The sequence below is a fragment of the Apium graveolens genome, chromosome 11 (assembly GCF_009905375.1).
Source record: "Apium graveolens cultivar Ventura chromosome 11, ASM990537v1, whole genome shotgun sequence".
Taxonomy (NCBI): Eukaryota; Viridiplantae; Streptophyta; class Magnoliopsida; order Apiales; family Apiaceae; genus Apium; species Apium graveolens.
In genome coordinates, this window is record NC_133657.1 from 132,050 (window position 1) to 153,051 (window position 21,002).

Sequence of the window (21,002 nt, forward strand, 5' to 3'; positions counted from 1 at the left end):
AAGATTTTACATTGGCACCATACTACTCCCGGGGGAGGTCATTCTAGAAGAGATGCTACCCTTAAAAAGATTACAACTCTATTTTCTTGGAAAGGATTGGCTACAGATATTAAGATTTTTGTCAAGAATTGTTAGGTTTGTCAGGCTGCTAAATATGACACGTCTGCATACCCTGGTTTATTACAACCACTTCCAGTTCCTGAAGAGGTGTGGGTAGATATTTCTATGGACTTATCACAGGTTTACCTAAATCTCATGGTAAAGATTTGATTTTTATTGTCATTGATAGGTTGAGTAAATATGGGCATTTTGTTGCCTTATCACATCCTTTCACAGATGTTCATGTAGCACAAGCCTATCTGGATAACATTTTTAAGTTGCATGGCTGGCCTAAGAGCATTGTGAGTGACAGAGATGCTGTCTTTTTAAGTGACTTTTGGAAACACTTATTTTTTAATCCATGGTACTGACTTTTTGATCTCTTCTTCTTATCATCCTGCTACTGATGGCCAAACTGAGGTTGTAAATAGGTGTTTAGAAACCTATCTGAGATGTATGTGTGGGGATAATGTCAAAGATTGGAGTTTATGGTTACCATTAGCAGAATGGTGGTATAACACCAATTCTCATACTGCTACTCGTTTAACTCCTTATGAGGTGGTCTATAATCAACAACCTCCTCTTCACTTGCCTTATGTTACTGGAGAGTCTTCCAATGACAGGAGTTTACAAAAGAGAGAAGATATGATTGCTACTCTGAAATTTCATTTAGCCAGGGCTCAGTGTAGAATGAAAAATCAGGCTGAAAAACATAGTTCTGACAGAGTTTTTCAGTATGGAGACTGGGTTTGGCTGAAACTTTAACCTTATAGGCAGTTGTATTTATCTAGGAGGGGTAATCAAAAGCTTTCACAAAGGTATTTTGGCCCTTTTCAAATTAAAGCAGTAATTGGAAAAGTTGCTTATAAACTGAAGCTTCCTGCAGAGGCAAAAGTTCACAATATGTTTCATGTTTCTTTACTTTAGGCTTTTCATGGTAGGCCACCAGTTACTATTTCTGTTCCAGGTTGGATGCAATTACCTGATGCATGTGGTTACTACTTTGTGTCCTCAAGCTATTTTTTAGTTCCAAAAAGAATTAGGCGGGAGAGTTGGTTAAATAGTTCAAATGTGATTTGGAGGGAACAGGTGTTAACATGTATTAATAGTGATCATTTCAGAAGATCAAGTACTCAGATTTTATATGAAATAGATTTCTGTTATCTCATCTCTCTCTGTTCTATTATCTCATCTCATCTCTTTCTCTTTTCTTTCTTTGTTCTTAACTTCAATCTTTATTAGTTAAATTAGATCAAAACTAAGTCTTAAGGGAATCATTGATCCCCAGTATCGCCCATTAAAAATATTATATCATTAGCTCCAACAGTCTTTCATTAGAAGACAATGACAATCATACCTGAGGGTGAGATTCATACTTGTTCGTAATCCATAGAATGTTCCGGATGGATTTTTGGGATGTTTTTGTTGGAAACTTAATTATCTTGTCACTGGTAATGTTAAATGATAGAGTTATAATTGAATACGCAATTTTGGATGACGTATAATCGGAAAGTATCATGAAAAAATCACTTGAAATTGTTGTAGCTCAGTTACAATGACATTTTTTTGTTTTTATCTTTAGAACAAAGGAGCTATCCCTGCCTTTGAGAAATCAAAGTTCATTATATATATTTGAGGTCGCAGTGCAGTGTTTTCAGTGAACAGAATCAAAAAAAATTGTTTAATGCTTAGTATGTGGTTAATTTTGACATCAGTTCACCGTTTCAATAATTAAACTTTTCTTTTTTGCTAAATACCAATTTAAGTAACTTGTTTACTTCAAAACAGAATTCCAGTTCTCTTTGTGACTTTTCATTCTTGCAACATAAGCATTGATGTCTTGTAGACCTACAAGCTTATGCTTTTAACTATCTAGTTTAGCCGTTGGAGGTAAGAACAGAGTGAATAATTTGGAGCACCGTATGAGTGATGTAAGACCGCTATAATTTGGAACCTTGTTTTAGTGCCCGCTGCTAAATCAGCTCTATCACTGTTTGTTTATTACAAAGTTGCTTTTGCGTAGAACTGTACGTAAACTTAATCCGTGTTCATGTTTGTCTGTCAATGTTGTAGCTTCCTAGTAAATCAAATTCCATTTCTCACTATTAAAACAAGTTGGAAATTTATATTGTTTAAAGTCAAAACGATCCCAGTGGTGCCAATTAATTTATGATTATTTCTGTTAATATGTGAAATCTGAGTATGTAAAACTATGCACTAACACTGTATGAAAATCAGCTATGGAAGAATATCATCTTCTTTGTATAAACTCCAAAATGTATTTACAATCTCAGAGAAAGAAATGAGAAAGTTCAGAGAGAGAGAAAAAGCTAAGTAAGAAATGAAAAATTACAAGTAGTTATAACAAACTCTCAGCCTCTACTTATATACATTCCATCCTCTAAACTAACAACTCATACTTTCTATATATAGCTAAGTTGTGCTAACTGGATTACTAAAAAATAGAATATACAACAGCTGCACTGGATGTAGAAGTGCTTGGTGAATTTATCTCAATACCCCCCTCAAGTTAGGGAGTGTTGAAAACATGCCTAACTTGGATAACAATAACTGTGACTGAGCAGAGGGAAAGATCTTTGTAAATACATCAGCTAGCTGATTTTGAGTGGGCAAATAAGTGAGCTGTAGAAGGCCTTCCAGAACTTTATCCCGTGTAAAATGGCAGTCGATATCAATATGTTTCGTACGTTCATGAAAGACCGGGTTTTTAGCAATATGAAGAACTGATTGATTGTCACAATGAAGGGTGACAGGTTTGAGCGACGTGATGCCAAGCTCTTCAAGTAGACGGACTGTCCAGGTAACCTCAGCAGCTGCAGACGCCATAGCTCGATACTCAGATTCAGAAGAAGAACGTGAGATTGTAGGTTGTTTCTTTGATTTCCAGGCAACTGGAGAATTACCAAATAGATTGACATAGCCAGTAACCGACCGGCGAGATGTGGGACAAGCAGCCTAGTCGGAATCAGAATAGGCTTGCAACGTTAATGCATCAGATGCTTTGAGTAATATACCATTATTAGGAGAAGTTGCTACATACTTCAACACATGTAACAGAGCATCAAGATGGGATGAACGTGGACGTTGCATAAACTGGCTTAATACCTGAACTGTATAACTTAAGTCGGGTCGAGTATTAGTTAAATAATTCAGCTTACCAACGAGAGTGCAATACAGTTCTGGATTAGGCATAAGAGAGCCCTCATCAGGTGTGAGTTTGAGGTGTAATGCTAGAGGAGTCACAGCTTTAGAAGGAAGATCGAATGGACATGCAGCAATCAGATCCTTGGTAAACTTTGTTTGACTCAAAGTGACTCCATTTGTATAATAGCCAACTTCAATACCCAGAAAGTAATGGAGAAATCCTAAATCCTTGATTCCAAAGGTGGTGTGCAGATGATGTTTATAGCAAGAATTGACTCCATATCATCACCTGTGAGGATAATATCATCAACATAAACATCCATAATAGTAACTGCAGTGACTGAATGTTTGATGAAGAGACATGAATCATTTTGAGATTAAACAAATCCTTGAGAAATGAGTTCAAGAACAAGCTTGGAAAACCATTCTCGTGAAGCTTGTTTGAGGCCGTAGATGGATTTGATTAAACGACAAACAATGTTAGAAGCCACATCAAGACCAGGAGGTGGTTTCATGTATACCTCTTGTTTAAGATCCCCGTGAAGAAACGCATTGTTCACGTCTAACTGAAAGAGTTTCCAACGCCGACTAGCATCCAAAGCAATAAGGCAGCGAACTGTATTCATTTTCACAACAGGAGAGAAGGTCTCTTCGTAGTCAATACCAAGTTTTTGATTGAAGCCTTTAGCAACAAGATGCGCTTTGCATCATTCTAAAGACCCATCTGAGTGAAGTTTAACTTTAAATACCCATTTACAACCAATTGGATGTTTACCCGGAGGTAAATGAACAAGTTCCCAAGTATTGTTCAAAGCTAAAGCCTGTAGCTCTTTATCCATGGCTTCACGCCAAAGAACATGAACAACAGCTTCTTTATAAGACGTGGGCTCAGTAATGGTGGAAAGAGCAGCAATGTGATTTTGATGAGCAGATGTAAAATTACGCGCAGAAACAAAGTTGTACTGATGAGTAGGTGTAGATGTAGTAGCAATATTATACACATAATCGGTAATATAAGAAGGTGTAGTGCGATTATGTGTTGAAACTCTAACAGGAATAGAATTTGGAGAAATAGAACCTGTAGTATTTGAAGTAGAACCAGTATTATCAGTATGAAGAACTGGAATAGGTTCATCTGAATAATCAGAATGAAGTGAGGTGGTACGGGGTAAGAAAATGGAGGATGATGTAGAATCATGCTGCAACATATGGTAGGGGAAGTGAAGTTCATGAAATACAAATTTCTCAAGAATTGCAGGAACTTCACTTTTCTGATTGAACAAATGCACCCAAGTATATCGTGTAAAATCATCAACTATTGTTAAAAACGAAGTACAATTGGTATAAGTTTTGGTCCTATATGGACCCCAAACATCTACATGAAGCATTTCTAGAGGAGCAGAAGTCTTAATAGAACTATGTGGAAATGACTGTCGACAAAGTCTAGCAGCAGGACATATTTGACATATAGTATTAATGAATACAATCAGAAACATTGAGTTGGGGTTGAAATAGCTTGAGTTGAGCGAAAGGCATGTGGCCAAAACGCAAATGCCAAAGCTGAACTTCTTGTTGGGACTGAGAAAATGTACCAATGGAAGAAACAACAGCTTTAGGTGAAACATTAGTCTGGACAGAATACAGTCCATCAGTCAAACTACCAAGATGCATCAGTTATCCGTTCTGAGAATGGTCCTGTAGAAAGCATTTAGAATCAGAAAAAACAAAGTTACAGTGCAAATCTCGGCAGAGTCGTGTGACTGAAATCAGATAAAACTGAAAATCAGGCACATGAAGAACATCCTGAAGTATTATGTGATCATTCAGCTTAATAATTCCCTTATATAGAACATGAATTTTACTACAATCAGGAATAGTAATATATGTATCAGTTTTGACAGGCTCATATTGAGTAAATTGATCAAGGCTAGGATAAATGTGGTCAGTGGCACCACTGTCCTGTTGAAAATTTCACTAACAAATATTGCAACATAGAGGCAAGTATATATAAAATTTAGCAAGTCCAGACCAAGACCACAGTTAACAAAACAAAGCATGCATGTAAACAAAATTAGTAACTGAAATAACGAAGAGAAAAACGAAGATGTACCCGAAACCATAGCTTTCAAACGTGTCTGAAAAATAATGGTGCACAGATACAAAATGTCAAGAAAATACGATCACAACTGAGTCACCAGGGCTTGCTCGAAGCCCTGTCTGTTCTTGAAGAGAATATTGCCCCCTACCTGTTGCGTTTGGGATGCGTGCAATATCTCCACCAGGATAAAATAGCTCGGAGTTTATGTTAACAGTAGCAACAAAACCTCCACCTCGACTAGCACCTCAGTCGCCGGAAAATAACAGCACTTCGAACTTGTGTTTTTGGGAGAGAAATGCAGAGAGGGAGAAGAGAAGAGAATGTTGTGTGTTATAAAAAATACATTCACTTTAGCCTCTATTTATAGGAGAGGAAAAATGAAACTGTTCTACATACTTTAATGTCTGAATTAAACTGCACCATTAATTTAAAAAATCAAAACTGATCAGATTTTGAATTTAAATTATTTGTAACAGTTTTTTCACTTAACACCCATATTATTATCAGATTTAATTTTAATTTAGTATATCAGTTAGAGATCAGATTATTTATTCATGTCCAGGTTCAATGAATTTAGACTAAGCCCACTAACAAAGTGACTTAGCCCAATTCAGAATCGAACCCAGCCCAACAATTTATTATTATAATAATAATAATAATCCAGTCACTGATAAATAAATAAATTCGAATTAAAATATTAATTCTCAAATAAATAAAATCCTCGCTCAGGTCGCCTCACGTACGCGAGACGCCGAGACATTCGCCCAAATCGCCCCGGTCCGGTCCGGTCCGGTCGGTGCACGTGTGTGTGTCTGTGTGTGCGTGAAGCACACAACAACATAATGGACCATCACACACCTTAGTAGTTGTATACTACTCATGTGTGTGATACCATATAAAGCACACAACCCCCTTTATTTATTTCAATGTGGGACAAACATTCTCAAAAATTCCAAGCTTTTCCAAGCTACTTTCAACTCTCAATTCATATGGATTTCATTAAGAAAATTCTTAAAACCATACATGAAAATTTAAGTTCAAATATCATTGAACAATTTCCAATCATTAGATTTTAGGAATAACATTAAGAACATAATTAAATTAAGCTTTAAAATCCTAATTTTCTAACAATCCCCCACAAATCCATACAGAAATGCGATTAATCTTCCATCATGACTTGTTTTTTCAGAGTCGGTACCCTTCCGGGTTTGAACCCTCCTAATTCCTCTACTTCAATGGCTATCGGATTCAGATGGAACATTTCACCTTGAATCTTAATCCGTTTAGTATAACCATATTCCATAGACGACGACAAGTCAAAGGCTATGGTGCCAATCTACGGCTTTGAGACATTAATGGTCATGTCTCGATCCTGTTCATCAAATGCTTCAAGGATTAACCCTGTCCTCTAATTGCGAGCACACAATTACATTCGCTTAGTTGGGCATCTCCAGAGATATACTGTCTCTATCTCGTCAAATGACTTGACCCCATTCAGAGTTTTAACACTCTTGCTTTTCTAGCAGTGTCAGTACCTTCTAGGTTTACATGGGATAGACTCGGATACTATAATATCATCTATATAGCAAAGGTACTACCAATTCATCCTTACAACTTGTTATTACCCATTGAGTACACTTCGAGGGATCTCCTCTCATGTGTATTGGGTTCCCACTGTTGATGAATTATGATGGGTTGACAGTCCCATCCCCAACCTTGACTTCAGGACCACTGCAGGTTCTAGTCCTTTAGTAAGAGGATCAGCTATATTATTCTGAGTTCCTATGAACTCTATAGCTATGATCCTATCATTCACTAAACCCCTTATAGACTTGAGTCTAACTTGGATGTGTCTCTTAGTTTTAACATTATGCTTTTTACTGCTAATCTTGTCGATAGTTGTTCGACTATCAAAGTGAATAACAATAGCAGGAAGCGGTCTGCTTACTACAGGTATTGCAGACATAAGTCCGTGTAACCATTCAGCCTCTGTCCATGTGGCATCAAGTGCACACAACTCAGCCTCAAAAGCAGACCGAGTAACCATAGTCTGTCTTCTTGACTTCCAGGATATTGCTCCACCAGCCAAGGTGAACACGTATCCAGTCACTCCATTGGAACCAGACTTCTTAACTATCCAACTTGCATCAATGTACCCTTCAAGCACACCAGGAAATCTCCTGTAGTGTAAACTAAGGTACATTGTGCCTTTTAGATATCTAAGTACTCTATCAAGAGCATCCCAATGAGTTCTGTTTGGACAGCTTATATATCTAGCCAATTTAGACACAGAATATGAAATATCTGGTCTAGTACAGTTAGCAAGATACTGCAAGCTTCTAATAATCTGAGAATACCTTAACTGAGACACAGTCACTCCTGAAGTATTCTTGACAAGGGAAACTTTCGAATCATAGGGTGTACTAGCGATTCTACACTGTGAATAACCATATTTCTCAAGTATAGATTTCTCTATATAATGAGATTGGGTCAAGGTTATTCCTTCAGTGGACTGAATCAGTTTGATTCCAAGAATCACACTTGCCTCACCCATATCCTTCATTTCAAAATGCCTTTTCAAGAATTCTTTAGTCTCGTTAATAATCTCAATATTGGTTCCAAACAGTAAAATATCATCCACATATAGGCACAAAATAACACACTCATTACCTTTAACTTTAGTGTAGATACACTTATCACTTTCATTAATCTTATAACTGAAAGGCAATACAGTTTTATCAAACTTCTTATGCCAATCTCTGGGAGCTTGTTTCAAGCCATAGATGGATTTGATCAACTTATATACTTTCCTTTCATTGCCAGATGCAACAAATCCCTCAGGCTGATCCATATAAATCTCTTCTTCAAGTTCACCATGAAGAAAAGCCGTCTTTACATCCATTTGATGGATGATAAGACCATGGACTGAAGCCAATGCTATAAGCATTCAGATTGTTACCATTCTTGCAACCGGAGAGTATGTATCAAAGTAATCAATTCCTTCCTTTTGCTTAGAACCCTTAGCTACCAGTCTAGCTTTGTACTTGTCTATTGAGCTGTCAGGGTTCAACTTCCTTTTAAAGACCCATTTGCACCCAATAGTAGAACACCCAGGAGGAAGATCAACCAACTCCCATGTTCCATTAGAAACAATAGAGTCAATTTCACTCTTCACAGCGCTCTTCCAGTGCCTTGACTCAGAAGAATCCATAGCTTGTCGGAAAGTTAAAGGTTCGTCCTCGATATTGTAAGTGATGAAATCACCCCCAAAATCCTTGATTACCTTTGCACGCTTACTTCTCCTTGGTTCCTCTACTTCCTTAGGAATAGAGCTACTACTAGGTTCCGCCCCACATTTGTCATCTTTTCCACATGATCAGGAATAGAATTTGATGTGCGAGTAGGATCTTCCTCAGAAGTCGTTTCAGGTATTCCAGTCTTCATAGGGTAGACATCCTCAAAGAATGTCGCATCTCGAAATTCAACTATCGTGTTTGTCACTATACCATCTATGTCATATTTTAACACTAAAAGTCTCATAGCTGTAGTGGTTTCAAGATAGCCCAGAATGATACAGTCAACAGTCTTTGGACCTAGTTTCTTTCTCTTGTGTTCAGGAACAAGTACCTTAGCAAGGCACCCCCACACACGAAGATACCTAAGACTAGTCATCCTGCCTTTCCATAACTCCAAGGGTGTCTTATCCATGTGTTTCAGAGGGACTCTATTCAAAATATGGCAAGCCGTATTTAGAGTCTCTCCCCACATGTATTTAAGCAACCCAGAGTTAATAAGCATACTATTAATCACATCTTTAAATGTCTAGTTCTTTTGCTCAGCAACCCCATTAGACTCAAGTGTGTATGGTGGAGTAACTTCATGAACTATACCATTATTTGCACAAAATTCATTAAAAGCATTACTCGTATACTTACCACCTCTATCAGATCTCAACCATTTAAGTAACTTACTAGTTTGTTTTTCTATTTCAGTTTTATATATAATGAATTTACTAAGTGCTTCATCCTTATGTCTAAGTAAATAAACATAACAATATCTACTACTATCATCTATAAAAGTAATGAAGTATCTAAACTGGTCCTTGGTCAGCACACAACCAAATTCGCAAATATCAGTGTGTACTAAATCTAACAAGTCTGAATCCCTAACAACGTTATGAAAAAGTTTCCTTATTTATTTAGCAGACACACATACTTGACATTTAGAATTCTTTTCTATGGTATGATTTGGAATCAACTCTAAGTTCATCATGTTCTTGAGAGCACCAAAGTTTAAATGACCTAGTCTAGCATGCCATATATACGAGGATTCAATACAGTTAACAGAAGAAATAACATTATTATTCAAATTTCCCAAAACGGGATCCGCATTAATAACAAATAAACCATTTGACAAGTAACCCCTGTCAAAGAATGTACCAGTGTGAATAAGAACTACTTTATTACATTTGAACGAAATTTCAAAATCACTAGAAACTAAACAGCTTCCACTTATTATATTTCTACGCATATCGGGAACATGATGCACTCTCGTCAGAGATAGAATACGTCCTGAAGGGAACTTCAGATCCACGTTTCCAACTCCATGTACTTGAGCAACACTAGCATTCCCCATCTTCACAGTCAGGCTATGACTCTGTTGATAAGATACAAATAAACTAATATCCGCATAAATATGTACATTAGCTCCAGTATCTATCAACCATTCATTTGACAGATAGGTAGAAAATATTACAGGGTTGTAGGATACATATCGGTCAACGTCGGATTCAGAAGCCGTAGCCTCACCAACAACCATGTTCATTACAGGCCCAGTTGCGGTTCCAAGCACAACATTCGCTTGCGCTACCTCGGTTTTCTTCGCTTTCTTCGTAGGGCAGTCCTTACTCCAGTGCCCAACCTGCCCACAAGACCAGCATGGTTTGTTTTCCTTGGTTTCTTGGCCTTGTCCTTGTCACTCTTAGGTTTATTACTATTAGCTTTCTTAGCAAAAGCCTTCCTCTTATGTCATACAGTTGCTATGTTTACCTTCGAGGTACCGTTTGGCATCACATGTCCCTGTTCGGACTTGTGTTGTTCTTGCACCGAGATGTCCAGCATAAGGTTGGTCCAGGTGATCTCTCCTTTCTGTCTTTTCAGGGAGAGAGAGAACTCTTCCCAAGACTTCGGGAGCTTTTCAATCACACTCATCACCTTGAACTTCTCCGGGAGGTCCATTCCAGACTCCTTCAAAGCATGCACTATCATCTCGAACTCATGCACCTGCTCAGTCATGGACTTATTGTCCACCAGCTTGAACTCGAGGAACCTTGCCACCGAGTACTTTTCTAGACCTTGTGAGTCAATATTATGTGTCTGGTCCAGCTTCTCCCATAAGAGTTTTGCGGAGTAGGCATCAGAAGAATAGACATCAAACAAAGTGTTTGTTAGTGCCGCCAGAATGGCCGCCCTAGCCACTCCATCCTTCTCAGCCCACTTCGTAAAAGCCTTAACTGTGTCAGCCTTCTCATGATCCACTACTGGTTTCTCATATTCCACAACCGGCCACAGACCCTTTATAGTCAGCCACAACTTCATCCTTTTCTGCCAGCGAGAAAAGCCAATGCCACCGTTGAATTTCTCCGGTAAACCGGTTAGTTCAACAGCTTGTGGGAAACTAAAGGTGGTCCAATCAATGGCCCCAGTAGTTGCACCTGGACCACTACCACCACCAATGATAACCTCACTTTCGTTAACCATTATGCTAAATTCTAAATAACTAATATTCTCTTCAAGAATGTTGAAAATTTCACTAACAAATATTGCAAGATAGAGGCAAGTATATATAAAATTTAGCAAGTCCAGGCCAAGACCACAGTTAACAAAATAAAGCATGCATGTAAACAAAATTAGTAACTGAAATAACGAAGAGAAAAATGAAGATGTACCCGAAACCATAGCTTTCAAACGTGTCTGAAAAATAATGGTGCACAGATACAAAATGCCAAGAAAATACGATCACAGCTGAGTTACCAGGCCTTGCTCGAAGCCCTGGCTGTTCTTGAAGAGAATATTGCCCCCTACCTGCTACGTTTGGGATGCGTGCAATATCTCCACCAGGATAAAACAGCTCGGAGTTTATGTTAACAACAGCAAGAAAACCTCCACCTCGACTAGCACCTCAGTCTCCGGAAAATAACAACACTTCGAACTTGTATTTTTGGGAGAGAAATGCAGAGAGGGAGAAGAGAAGAGAATGTTGTGTGTTATAAAAAATACATTCACTTTAGCCTCTATTTATAGGAGAGGAAAAATGAAACTGTTCAACACACTTTAATGTCTGAATTAAACTGCACCATTAATATAAAAAAGCAAAACTGATCAGATTTTGAATTTAAATTATTTGTAACAGTTTTTTCACTTAACACCCACATTATTATTAGATTTAATAAAGTGACTTAGCCCAATTCAGAATTTAGACTAAGCCCACTAACAAAGTGATTTAGCCCAATTCAGAATCGAACTCAGCCCAACAATTTATTATTATAATAATAATAATAATTCAGTCACTGATAAATAAATAAATTCGAATTAAAATATTAATTCTCAAATAAATAAAATCCTCGCCCAGGTCGCCTCGCGTACGCGAGACGGCGAGACATTCGCCCAAATCGCCCTTCGACCCGACCCGGTCCGGTGCGTGGCGACGACGAGGTGTGTGTTTGTGTGTGCGCGCGTGAAGCACACAACAACACAATGGACCATCACTCACCTTAGTAGTTATATACTACTCATGTGTGTGATACCATATAAAGCACACAACTTCCTTTATTTATTTCAATGTGGGATAAACATTCTCAAAAATTCTAAGTTTTTCCAAGCTACTTTCAACTCTCAATTCATATGGATTTCATTAAGAAAATTCTTAAAACCATACATGAAAATTTAAGTTCAAATAACATTGAACAATTTTCAATCATTAGATTTTAGGATTAACATTAAGAACATAATTAAATTAAGCTCTAAAATCCTAATTTTCTAACATGTCCAATAGCAGCTTGCACCTGGATGAACTAAGCAAACAAATATTATCTGCTAATAGAGCATGACTAGCGGAGTCAGACTGAGATTCAGATGATATCTGAGTATTATTCAGAAGATTGATAAGATGAGCATATTGTGCCTCTGTGATTGTTGGTGAAAAACCAGGATTGACACTTGCAGCAGTACCATCTTGTGTTTGAAATTGAGATTCTTCATCAATGTTTTGAGAAGTAACGGCATCAGATATTCTTTTATCTTTAAAACCTTTAAATCCAGGTGGATAACCATTAATTTGAAAGCATATGTCAATACTATGGCCCTGAACTTTACAGTGAGTACAAAAGTAATTTGCTCCAGGCTTATTTAGCCGTCGAGGTGCAGCAGATTGAGTCATCTGTGATCTTGGCACGAATGGCCTCTAAGAAGACTGGTAATGCTGCGAAGAATGTTGATAACCATACTGGTAAGGCTGTGAAGAATGTTGATAACCATATGGTTTCTGGTTTTGATTCTGAGAATAATTCCTTCTGTCAGCAACAAACGCCATATTTTCATTGTTCGAAGATGACTGAGACAAATCTCTATGACTTTCCTTTTGTGCTATGAGTCCATAAGCTTGAGAAACAGTAGGGAGATGAACCATGAGTAAAATGTGACCTCGAACAACACTGAATTTATCATTAAGCTTCTGTAAAAATTGCAGTAAACGATGTTCTTGTTGCTTCTTCAAGAACTTCTCTCACAGATCACAAACACATGTTGTACAAGCACAAGTAGGAAACAGATTCACATCATCAATTGCATCCCAAATAGTCTTAATTTGAGTGTAAAAATCAGAAACTGATTGATTACACTGAGATATTTCCATCAATTGTTGTTCTAAAGAAAACAACTCTGTGATAGAAGAACGCCCAAACCGTTCTTCTAAATCTTTCCAAATAGCTCTTGCAGTTTTCAAGTAAAAAACACTTTTAGCAATTGTTTCATCAATATTATACAAGATCCACGATATAACAAGTGAATTGCTGCGCTCCCAAGCAGTATAATCAGTAGCAGTTATATCAGATATAGTCAAAGTTCCATTCACAAGACCTAATTTGTTCTTGGCAGTTAGAATCAACAATATCGATCTTTTCCAGTTGTTATAATTTGTTCCGTTAAATTTTACCGAAACAAGTTGCATAGTAGATGCATCAGATGGATTAATATAATAGATACTTGACACATCGTAAGTAGTTTGTGTAGTAGATGAAGATGCCGCCATTGCAGATCAAGCAAAATACAAGTAACCACATATATCCTGAATTTCAGCAACAAGAAAGCACCAGAATCTAATCTCAACACAGATATCTAACAAATCAACAATTAACAGATCGATACGAGAAATACACAGGCAGAAATCACAGCAATTCAGAAATCAATACAATAAGAAATCGAAGACACCTGAGAATCGATTACGATCAACAAAACAAAAAATAAAACCGCCACGAGATCTGTTTTGCACCGCTCTGATACCATGTTAATATGTGAAATCCGAGTATGTAAAACTATGCACTAACACTGTATGAAAATCAGCTATGAAAGAATATCATCTTCTTTGTATAAACTCCAAAATGTATTTACAATCTCAGAGAAAGAAAAGAGAAAGTTCAGAGAGAGAAAGCTAAGTAAGAAATGAAAAATTACAGGCAGTTATAACAAATTCTCAGCCTCTACTTATATACATCCCATCCTCTAAAATAAAAGCTCATACTTTCTATATATATATATATAGCTAAGTTGTGCTAACTGGATTACTAAAAAATAGAATATACATGAACTGGATGTAGAAGTGCTTGATGAATTTATCTCAATACTGAGTGGGGGAGAGACAAGATGTTTATGCAGAAATGCAATCTTAATCTGTCGATGTTGCGTTAGAGGCTTCCCGGCCTGAGTGTAATCTCAACGATGATCTCCGATATGTAGTTATGTGGATCGCAGGCAGTGGCTAAAGGTGTAGGCTTTTGATGTAAAGACAATATTATTATTTTTAGCCAAAGGGGATATATATTGTTCTTAGGGAGATTTTTCAAGTAAAATATTTCTGATCTTAATGACTTGTTTTTTTCTAAACTTTAACACCCCTGTTGATAGACTTATATGGCTTCTTTTAAAAATTATCATAAATGCATGCATGTTAATACTTAGATAGGAAAACCCAAAAAAAACATGCGTTACATAATAAGTTTGCTGGTATACAAATTATAAACAGATCTATATGTTGGATGGTGGGGGTGGGGGTAGTGGGCTAATTGCATTTAATTAAATCCCTAATTTATTCAGGAGGGGGGATGAAGAATTGATTTATTAAGATTATGTCCGAAGGGGAAGATGAAGGCTCGTTGGAATACACACCCACATGGGTCGTTGCCGCCGTTTGTACTGTCATTGTCACCATCTCTCTTGCCATGGAGAGAATCATCCATTACACCGGAAAGGTTGTTACCTCTCTCTCTCTCCCTCTCCCTCCCTCCCTCTCTCTCCCTCTCCCTCCCTCCCTCTCTCTCCCTCTCCCTCCCTCCCTCTCTCTCTCTCCCTCCCTCTCTCCCTCTCTCAACCATTTTCTTTCTCATAAATGCAGTATCTCAAGAGGAAAAAACAAAAGCCTTTGTATGAAGCACTGGAGAAAGTTAAAGAAGGTATCCTTTCCTTCCATTTATTTCTTTAATTACATATTGATCATCGCTTTTACTTATGCAATGCATGTACGGATATGCAGAATTGATGCTGTTAGGATTCATCTCACTACTTCTTACTGTATTCCAAAGCACTATTGTTAAAATTTGTGTGCCTCAAAATATAACAGAACACCTCCTTCCCTGCCCATTATCTAGTAAACCTAGTGATAACAACTCATCATCTCCTCACACTACGCCTCATCTTGGACGCCGCTTGCTCGATGCTCAAGAATCAGAGGATGAAGGTTTCTGTGCTGAAAAGGTAACTCCCTTTATTTACTTACTTCTAGTCATCTCATTTTATATGCTAATACTCAGTATTTGCCACAAGTTACGGGTATACATCTCACATCTATTCAACGCAGAAATTATTTGTGTAATGACTCAGCTTTTTGCTCTCCTTTTTCATGTCTGCAGGGTAAAGTTCCCCTGTTGCCACTTGAAGCTCTTCATCATCTGCATATCTTTATATTTGTCCTGGCCATCGTGCATGTTACATTTTCTGTTCTGACCATTTTATTTGGAGGTGTAAAGGTAGTTCTCACTCGTATATTTTACTTGCTCTTTGGAGAAATAAATCTTGTTTATGGATTCTTAGTTACTCTATTTGTATTTTCTTAATCATTATTAAAGATACGTCAATGGAAGGCTTGGGAGGATTCCATTTCACAAGAGAGTTTTGACACAGAAGAAGGTACAGAACTGATGCTAAGGGTCCTTCTGTCCTCAACTTTCTACACTGTCCTAAATCCTAATCAACAATTATTTACCTTGATTGACGTGTTCATCTAATACAGCCCTCGGTCTACAATTAATTAAAATGATTACACATCATTTTATGACTGCATTTGACTTCCTATCAGACTAAATTCCTATCGAAATATCTAACTTTATAATAGTTTCTGTTTTTGGTTGCTACATCTAATCGTTCATATTTTTTTCACAGTTCTACGGCCAAAGGTTACTCATGTCCATGAACATGATTTTATCAGGGGACGTTTCTTGGGTTTTGGTAAACGCTCGACCATTAAGGGTTGGCTGGTAAGTATTCTCTTCGTCCGGTGTACATATATCAAGTATTATTTTGACAATAGAAAATTGTCAAACTTAGATTTGCTCCGGCTTTGCAAATCTCAGTTTTTTGAAAAATGTGGATGTATCTTTGTATACAATATTTCAGAATTGTCAGTTTGTGCATTGGGGTTTCTATATAAATGTTTACCGGTAAATTTCAGGTAAATAGGAAGATGTTGTAATCTTTAACTGTTGATGAATAATTATGTTGACATAATATAGTATTTGTTAAATTCCCTAAAAGTTGCATATATCTGCTGTTCTTGTGATTATACATATATATATATATATATATATATATATCGGGCAGAGCTTAATAGATATTCATTAATGGCAACTGTTTGTTTTGAAATATTTTGTGAGGCATCTTCAAGTTGGAAAGTAACTTGCTTTTTGATATTAAGATGCAAAGGTTCACAACTTACAAGCATAGGAGGCTGCATCTAGTAAACTTGTATGTCACAATATTAATTATTAATGATACTTGGAGGATTTTTTAGTACATTTTTTAAGGTTCGGTTTATATTTCATAAGAAGATTTTTTAAGATTTGCTTGCTACATTACATAATGGAGTTTTCTTTAGATTAAAAGTAAGATAGTATGTATCGGAGATAATACTAATATGGGATTGCAGGCGTAGTCAGGGCCAAGTAAAGAACAGTCATTTGTCTGGAAGGCATAGAAACCAACTCAATTCCTTCCCTACTTTTCTTACTTAAAAGTTAGAAGTTATGATGTCCTAACTCCTAAGAGTGCAAAAGAAGCCTTTCAAACTGTAGGAAACAAAAACAAGGACAAATTGTTTTACTTTCACCGGCTAGGAAGACATCTCAACTAAACCTCATGGATATATTTACCAAACTCCATAAGTAGATGAATTAATTACTATTGTTTCTTAAATTAGACGTATAGGTTACTAAGACTGAACTAATACAACTGTAATATTCTTTTAGAAGTTTATCCGATTTGTTGCTTACTGACAGACGATTAAAATCACTTTAAAATGTCAATTATCTATATTTTTGCTGATTATAAAGCATTTAAGCTATTATCATAATACCTTTCTGTCTTTACTGTCATATACTCCTGTTATCGACAATTTTCATGAGTGCCAGGGCTATCACTGAATACACCCCTTGTTGAATGTTGCAGCATTCATTTTTTAAACAATTTTATGGATCTGTCACCAAATCAGATTATGTATCACTTCGACTTGGTTTCATCACTGTAAGTATGCTGGTCCTCTTATTCGGTAATAAGAGGCTGATAGTTCAAGACTCAGTGTAGGCATGTGTGGATGAATACTCAAATTTCTGTAATCATTATTGACCTTAACCAAAAAAGAGAGTGGGTGTATCCTGCTTTTTGATTTCGCTAAAAGAATCAATATAATGATATTTGTATGACGCTTTTGATTCTACCTTCTTTTTCCAATTTCAAGCTTTAAATAAAATATGTTGACATGTTGTTGGGCAAAATTGTTGATCAAATTTTATTTTACCTTATGTTAAAGACGTTTTATATAAAGTATGCCAGACAGAGGATCATTTTTTAATTCCCCAGGAGGTGGTAGGCACACTGTGGGTTCCCTTTACTAGTATCTCCCTTTCTCATATTTTTTTAGCTTATACTTCATTTCTTTGTTTGCATATTCGTGCTACAGACACATTGCAGGGGAAACCCGAAATTTAATTTTCACAAATACATGATACGGGCACTAGAAGATGATTTTAAGAAAGTTGTAGGCATAAGGTAAGTATTTAACTGAATTGATTATTTGTTAAAACCTTTTACACATTACTTGTGCTTAATCTGCTTTAAACTTCTCATTTTATCTATTACAGTTGGTACTTGTGGATTTTTGTGGTATTATTCTTATTGCTCAATATAAATGGTATGCATTCACCTCTTTATTCTTAAAAAGATTGTCGTTTATAGGTTTCTTGCACATCCCTTTTAAGTAAAGTATTGCACTTGGAATCTTTATTTAAATTTGTATTTCTACACGAGGATCATAATAGACAGATGCGTCTTATCTTGTTTACAGGTTGGCACACATATTTTTGGATAGCCTTCATCCCGTTTGCTGTAAGTGGTCCGATTAGGATCTTTCGGTGCATTTATTATAATCTGCGTACCAGCTTAGTTGAAAATATGTGAAGTGCTTGCTTGGTGAAATCGTACTTCTCCGATAATAGTGTTGGAACAGCTTTGTTTTTCCTTTTTCTTTTTGAAATTTGAAACTGTGATATTGTTCTGTTATTCCATGTTCAGTAAAACACCCTTAACAAAAACACGAGGACAAAAATATTTAGATGAATACTGTATTTAGATGAACTCATATTATAATTTAGCTAAGATGAAATATGAATTCATATTATGAAAAAGGTATTTTTATGGTTATTTAGTAGTTCGTACAGTCTTATGACTTCTTTCACTCTGCAAGTTGTGCACTGGAAACTCGTAAACTGACTTTGGTGGTATTGTTTTGATGCTCATGACTCAAAGCTACTTCCAGCTCTTGGCACTAAGCTAGAGCACATAATATCTGAGTTAGCTCATGAAGTCGCTGAGAAACATATAGCTATTGAGGGGGAGTTGGCAGTGCATCCATCAGATGATTACTTTTGGTTCCACAGGCCCAAGATTGTTCTCTTCTTGATACACTTTATACTCTTCCAGAATGCTTTTGAGATTGCATTTATCTTCTGGATTTGGGTAAGCTGCTTTGTAAAAATTCACTTTATTAGGTTGTTCTTTCTTTGTAATGCTAATAATATGCAGTTAACTGCCATGTAGGTTCAATATGGGCTTAACTCCTGCATTATGGGAAAGGTCAGATATATAGTTCCAAGACTTGTTATAGGGTAAGTCATATAATCCTGGGAACCAACTGCACTAGAAGAGTTGGTAATGTCAGGAATTCAGGATGATGGTCATGTGGCCTTGCTGTGTGATATATCATATATGTAATCTAATGCATTTGTCTAATTTCCCATTCTTTGATTGTTTCTTATATGACGTGTTAAACAAAATATCCATCTTTGATGTTTTAGGATATTCATTCAAGTACTCTGCAGTTATAGTACTCTTCCCCTATATGCTGTAGTCACACAGGTGAGGTTTATAGTTGTTGTATATTCTTTACCAGTCCGTAGATGTGGGTGATTAAAATATGTACCTTTCCTTTTTTTTATGTCGGGCTATACAATGAAAATGAAGATGGGAACTCATTTCAAGAAGTCAATATTTGATGACCATATACAAGCAGGACTTGTTGACTGGGCTCAGAAGGCAAAAAAGAGGAAGAAAATGATGAAAATGGCAGCTAATACTCCTGTCCAAGAGAGTACGAGTAGTACAGGTCCTTCTACAGGAGTTCAACTTGTCAAAAAACAATGTAATCAGGAGGAAATTCAGGCTTCGAATGAAATTGAACCCTCCAATGAAATTGAAGCCTCCAATGAGATGGAACCCTCCAATGAGATGGAACCCTCCAACAGTGCTGATGCCTCAGATAATGTTTAGTTTATGATCGAGGTTCTGTCAAGATGTGACTAGGAGTGAGTGTATAGCAGCAGGAACTGGATGCTAATATGAAGAAATGAAAGGGCAGTGTATCATTATGCCACTACAGTAATTTTGTAAAGAAATACTGATCAAGTTGTTTTGTCGTGGGAAAAAATTAGGTGCATTGATAATTTTGGTAGCTGTTCTGAAAAAAATGAAGTCTGTTACAAAAAAAAAGGATCCAAATGCCAATATTCTCCTTGATCCTTTGGTTAGCATAAGAAAACAGGCTGCTTATGAAGGAACCAATGCTGTGTATGATATGCAATGCTCATCTGGTCATCGCAAGACTACTAATCACCTTTTGCAGAAGTGCACCAGCATTTGCAGCATCTACGATCATGTGCCTAATCGTATTGTAGGTGACTGGGTGCTTATGTTGCAGAAAGCACAGACAGTTTTGGAACCCATGTAAAATTCCTTGTGATTGCTGCTGCAGTTTATTTTGTTTAAAAGGAGCGCAATAACGGCATCCATTTATTGTCTCCTCTTGAGGCTAAGGCAAGTGCTGAGGATGGTAAATAAAAAGTCAGAGCTCGAATTGTTTTCAATGGGAAATTTAGAAACTAGCTAGTAGGGATCACATGTAATTTATTTTAGAGGATGCCTATTAAGGGCTCATTGCTTATTGGGCTATTGATATTACTCTGTTAGTTTGAGCTTTTACCTTATTTACGAGCATAGCGTTTTTTCTTGTTGCGTAAAAATACTAAGAAAAAAGGAGGTAGATATTGTTTTGCTTCAGTAACCAAAATAACAGTGTTAGTGTGGGCTTTAGAATAATTCAGTTTTAGGGTACCAAGACAAGTAGTTGGAACTTGGAAGTCACTGAAAAGTACTTCATCATCGGTTGTTTCGCCATGAGTGAGTTGGGCCATATGAAAGTAATGGATGTTTCTACTGTATCTCCCTGGTTTTCTCATCAACTTGTTAACTAGTGCTTGTGCCTGAGGGCAATTCTAATGAGTTACATGATGCAACATTTCCACTAATTTGATTAACTCATTTTTATGGTTTCCACTTTTAGGTCTGATTTATAGGATATGGTAAGATAACATATATTGAATTTACATTTTATTTATAAATACAACAATCTAGTAAAAGTATATGGTTAAGTTCAAAAAGAAATTAGAAGCACACAATGAAATTATGGGCCTTGTGTACGAACTTATAAGTTACGTAGCTTATAAGCCCGTAAGTACTTATCTCGAACTGTTCGTCGACTAAATTTA

At 36.7% G+C, this 21,002-nt stretch overlaps 2 protein-coding genes across 2 annotated transcripts; one reads left to right on the top strand and one right to left on the bottom strand.

Annotated features, from left to right (window-relative positions):
• Positions 1-12,823: 12,823 nt before the first annotated feature.
• LOC141697493 (uncharacterized) lies at positions 12,824-13,669 on the bottom strand. The gene is made up of 2 exons (XM_074501898.1): positions 13,149-13,669; positions 12,824-13,073 (listed from the first exon to the last, which is right to left on the bottom strand). The coding sequence occupies exons 1-2, from the start codon at positions 13,667-13,669 to the stop codon at positions 12,824-12,826; spliced, it is 771 nt and encodes a 256-aa protein (XP_074357999.1).
• Positions 13,670-14,656: 987 nt separating this feature from the next.
• On the top strand, positions 14,657-20,424 carry LOC141696783 (MLO-like protein 1). The gene is made up of 14 exons (XM_074500908.1): positions 14,657-14,885; positions 15,029-15,086; positions 15,167-15,387; positions 15,543-15,659; positions 15,759-15,819; positions 16,072-16,166; positions 17,353-17,427; positions 17,864-17,952; positions 18,045-18,094; positions 18,248-18,288; positions 18,709-18,918; positions 19,000-19,067; positions 19,257-19,317; positions 19,423-20,424. The coding sequence occupies exons 1-14, from the start codon at positions 14,763-14,765 to the stop codon at positions 19,726-19,728; spliced, it is 1,575 nt and encodes a 524-aa protein (XP_074357009.1). The 5' UTR covers positions 14,657-14,762; the 3' UTR covers positions 19,729-20,424.
• Positions 20,425-21,002: the final 578 nt, after the last annotated feature.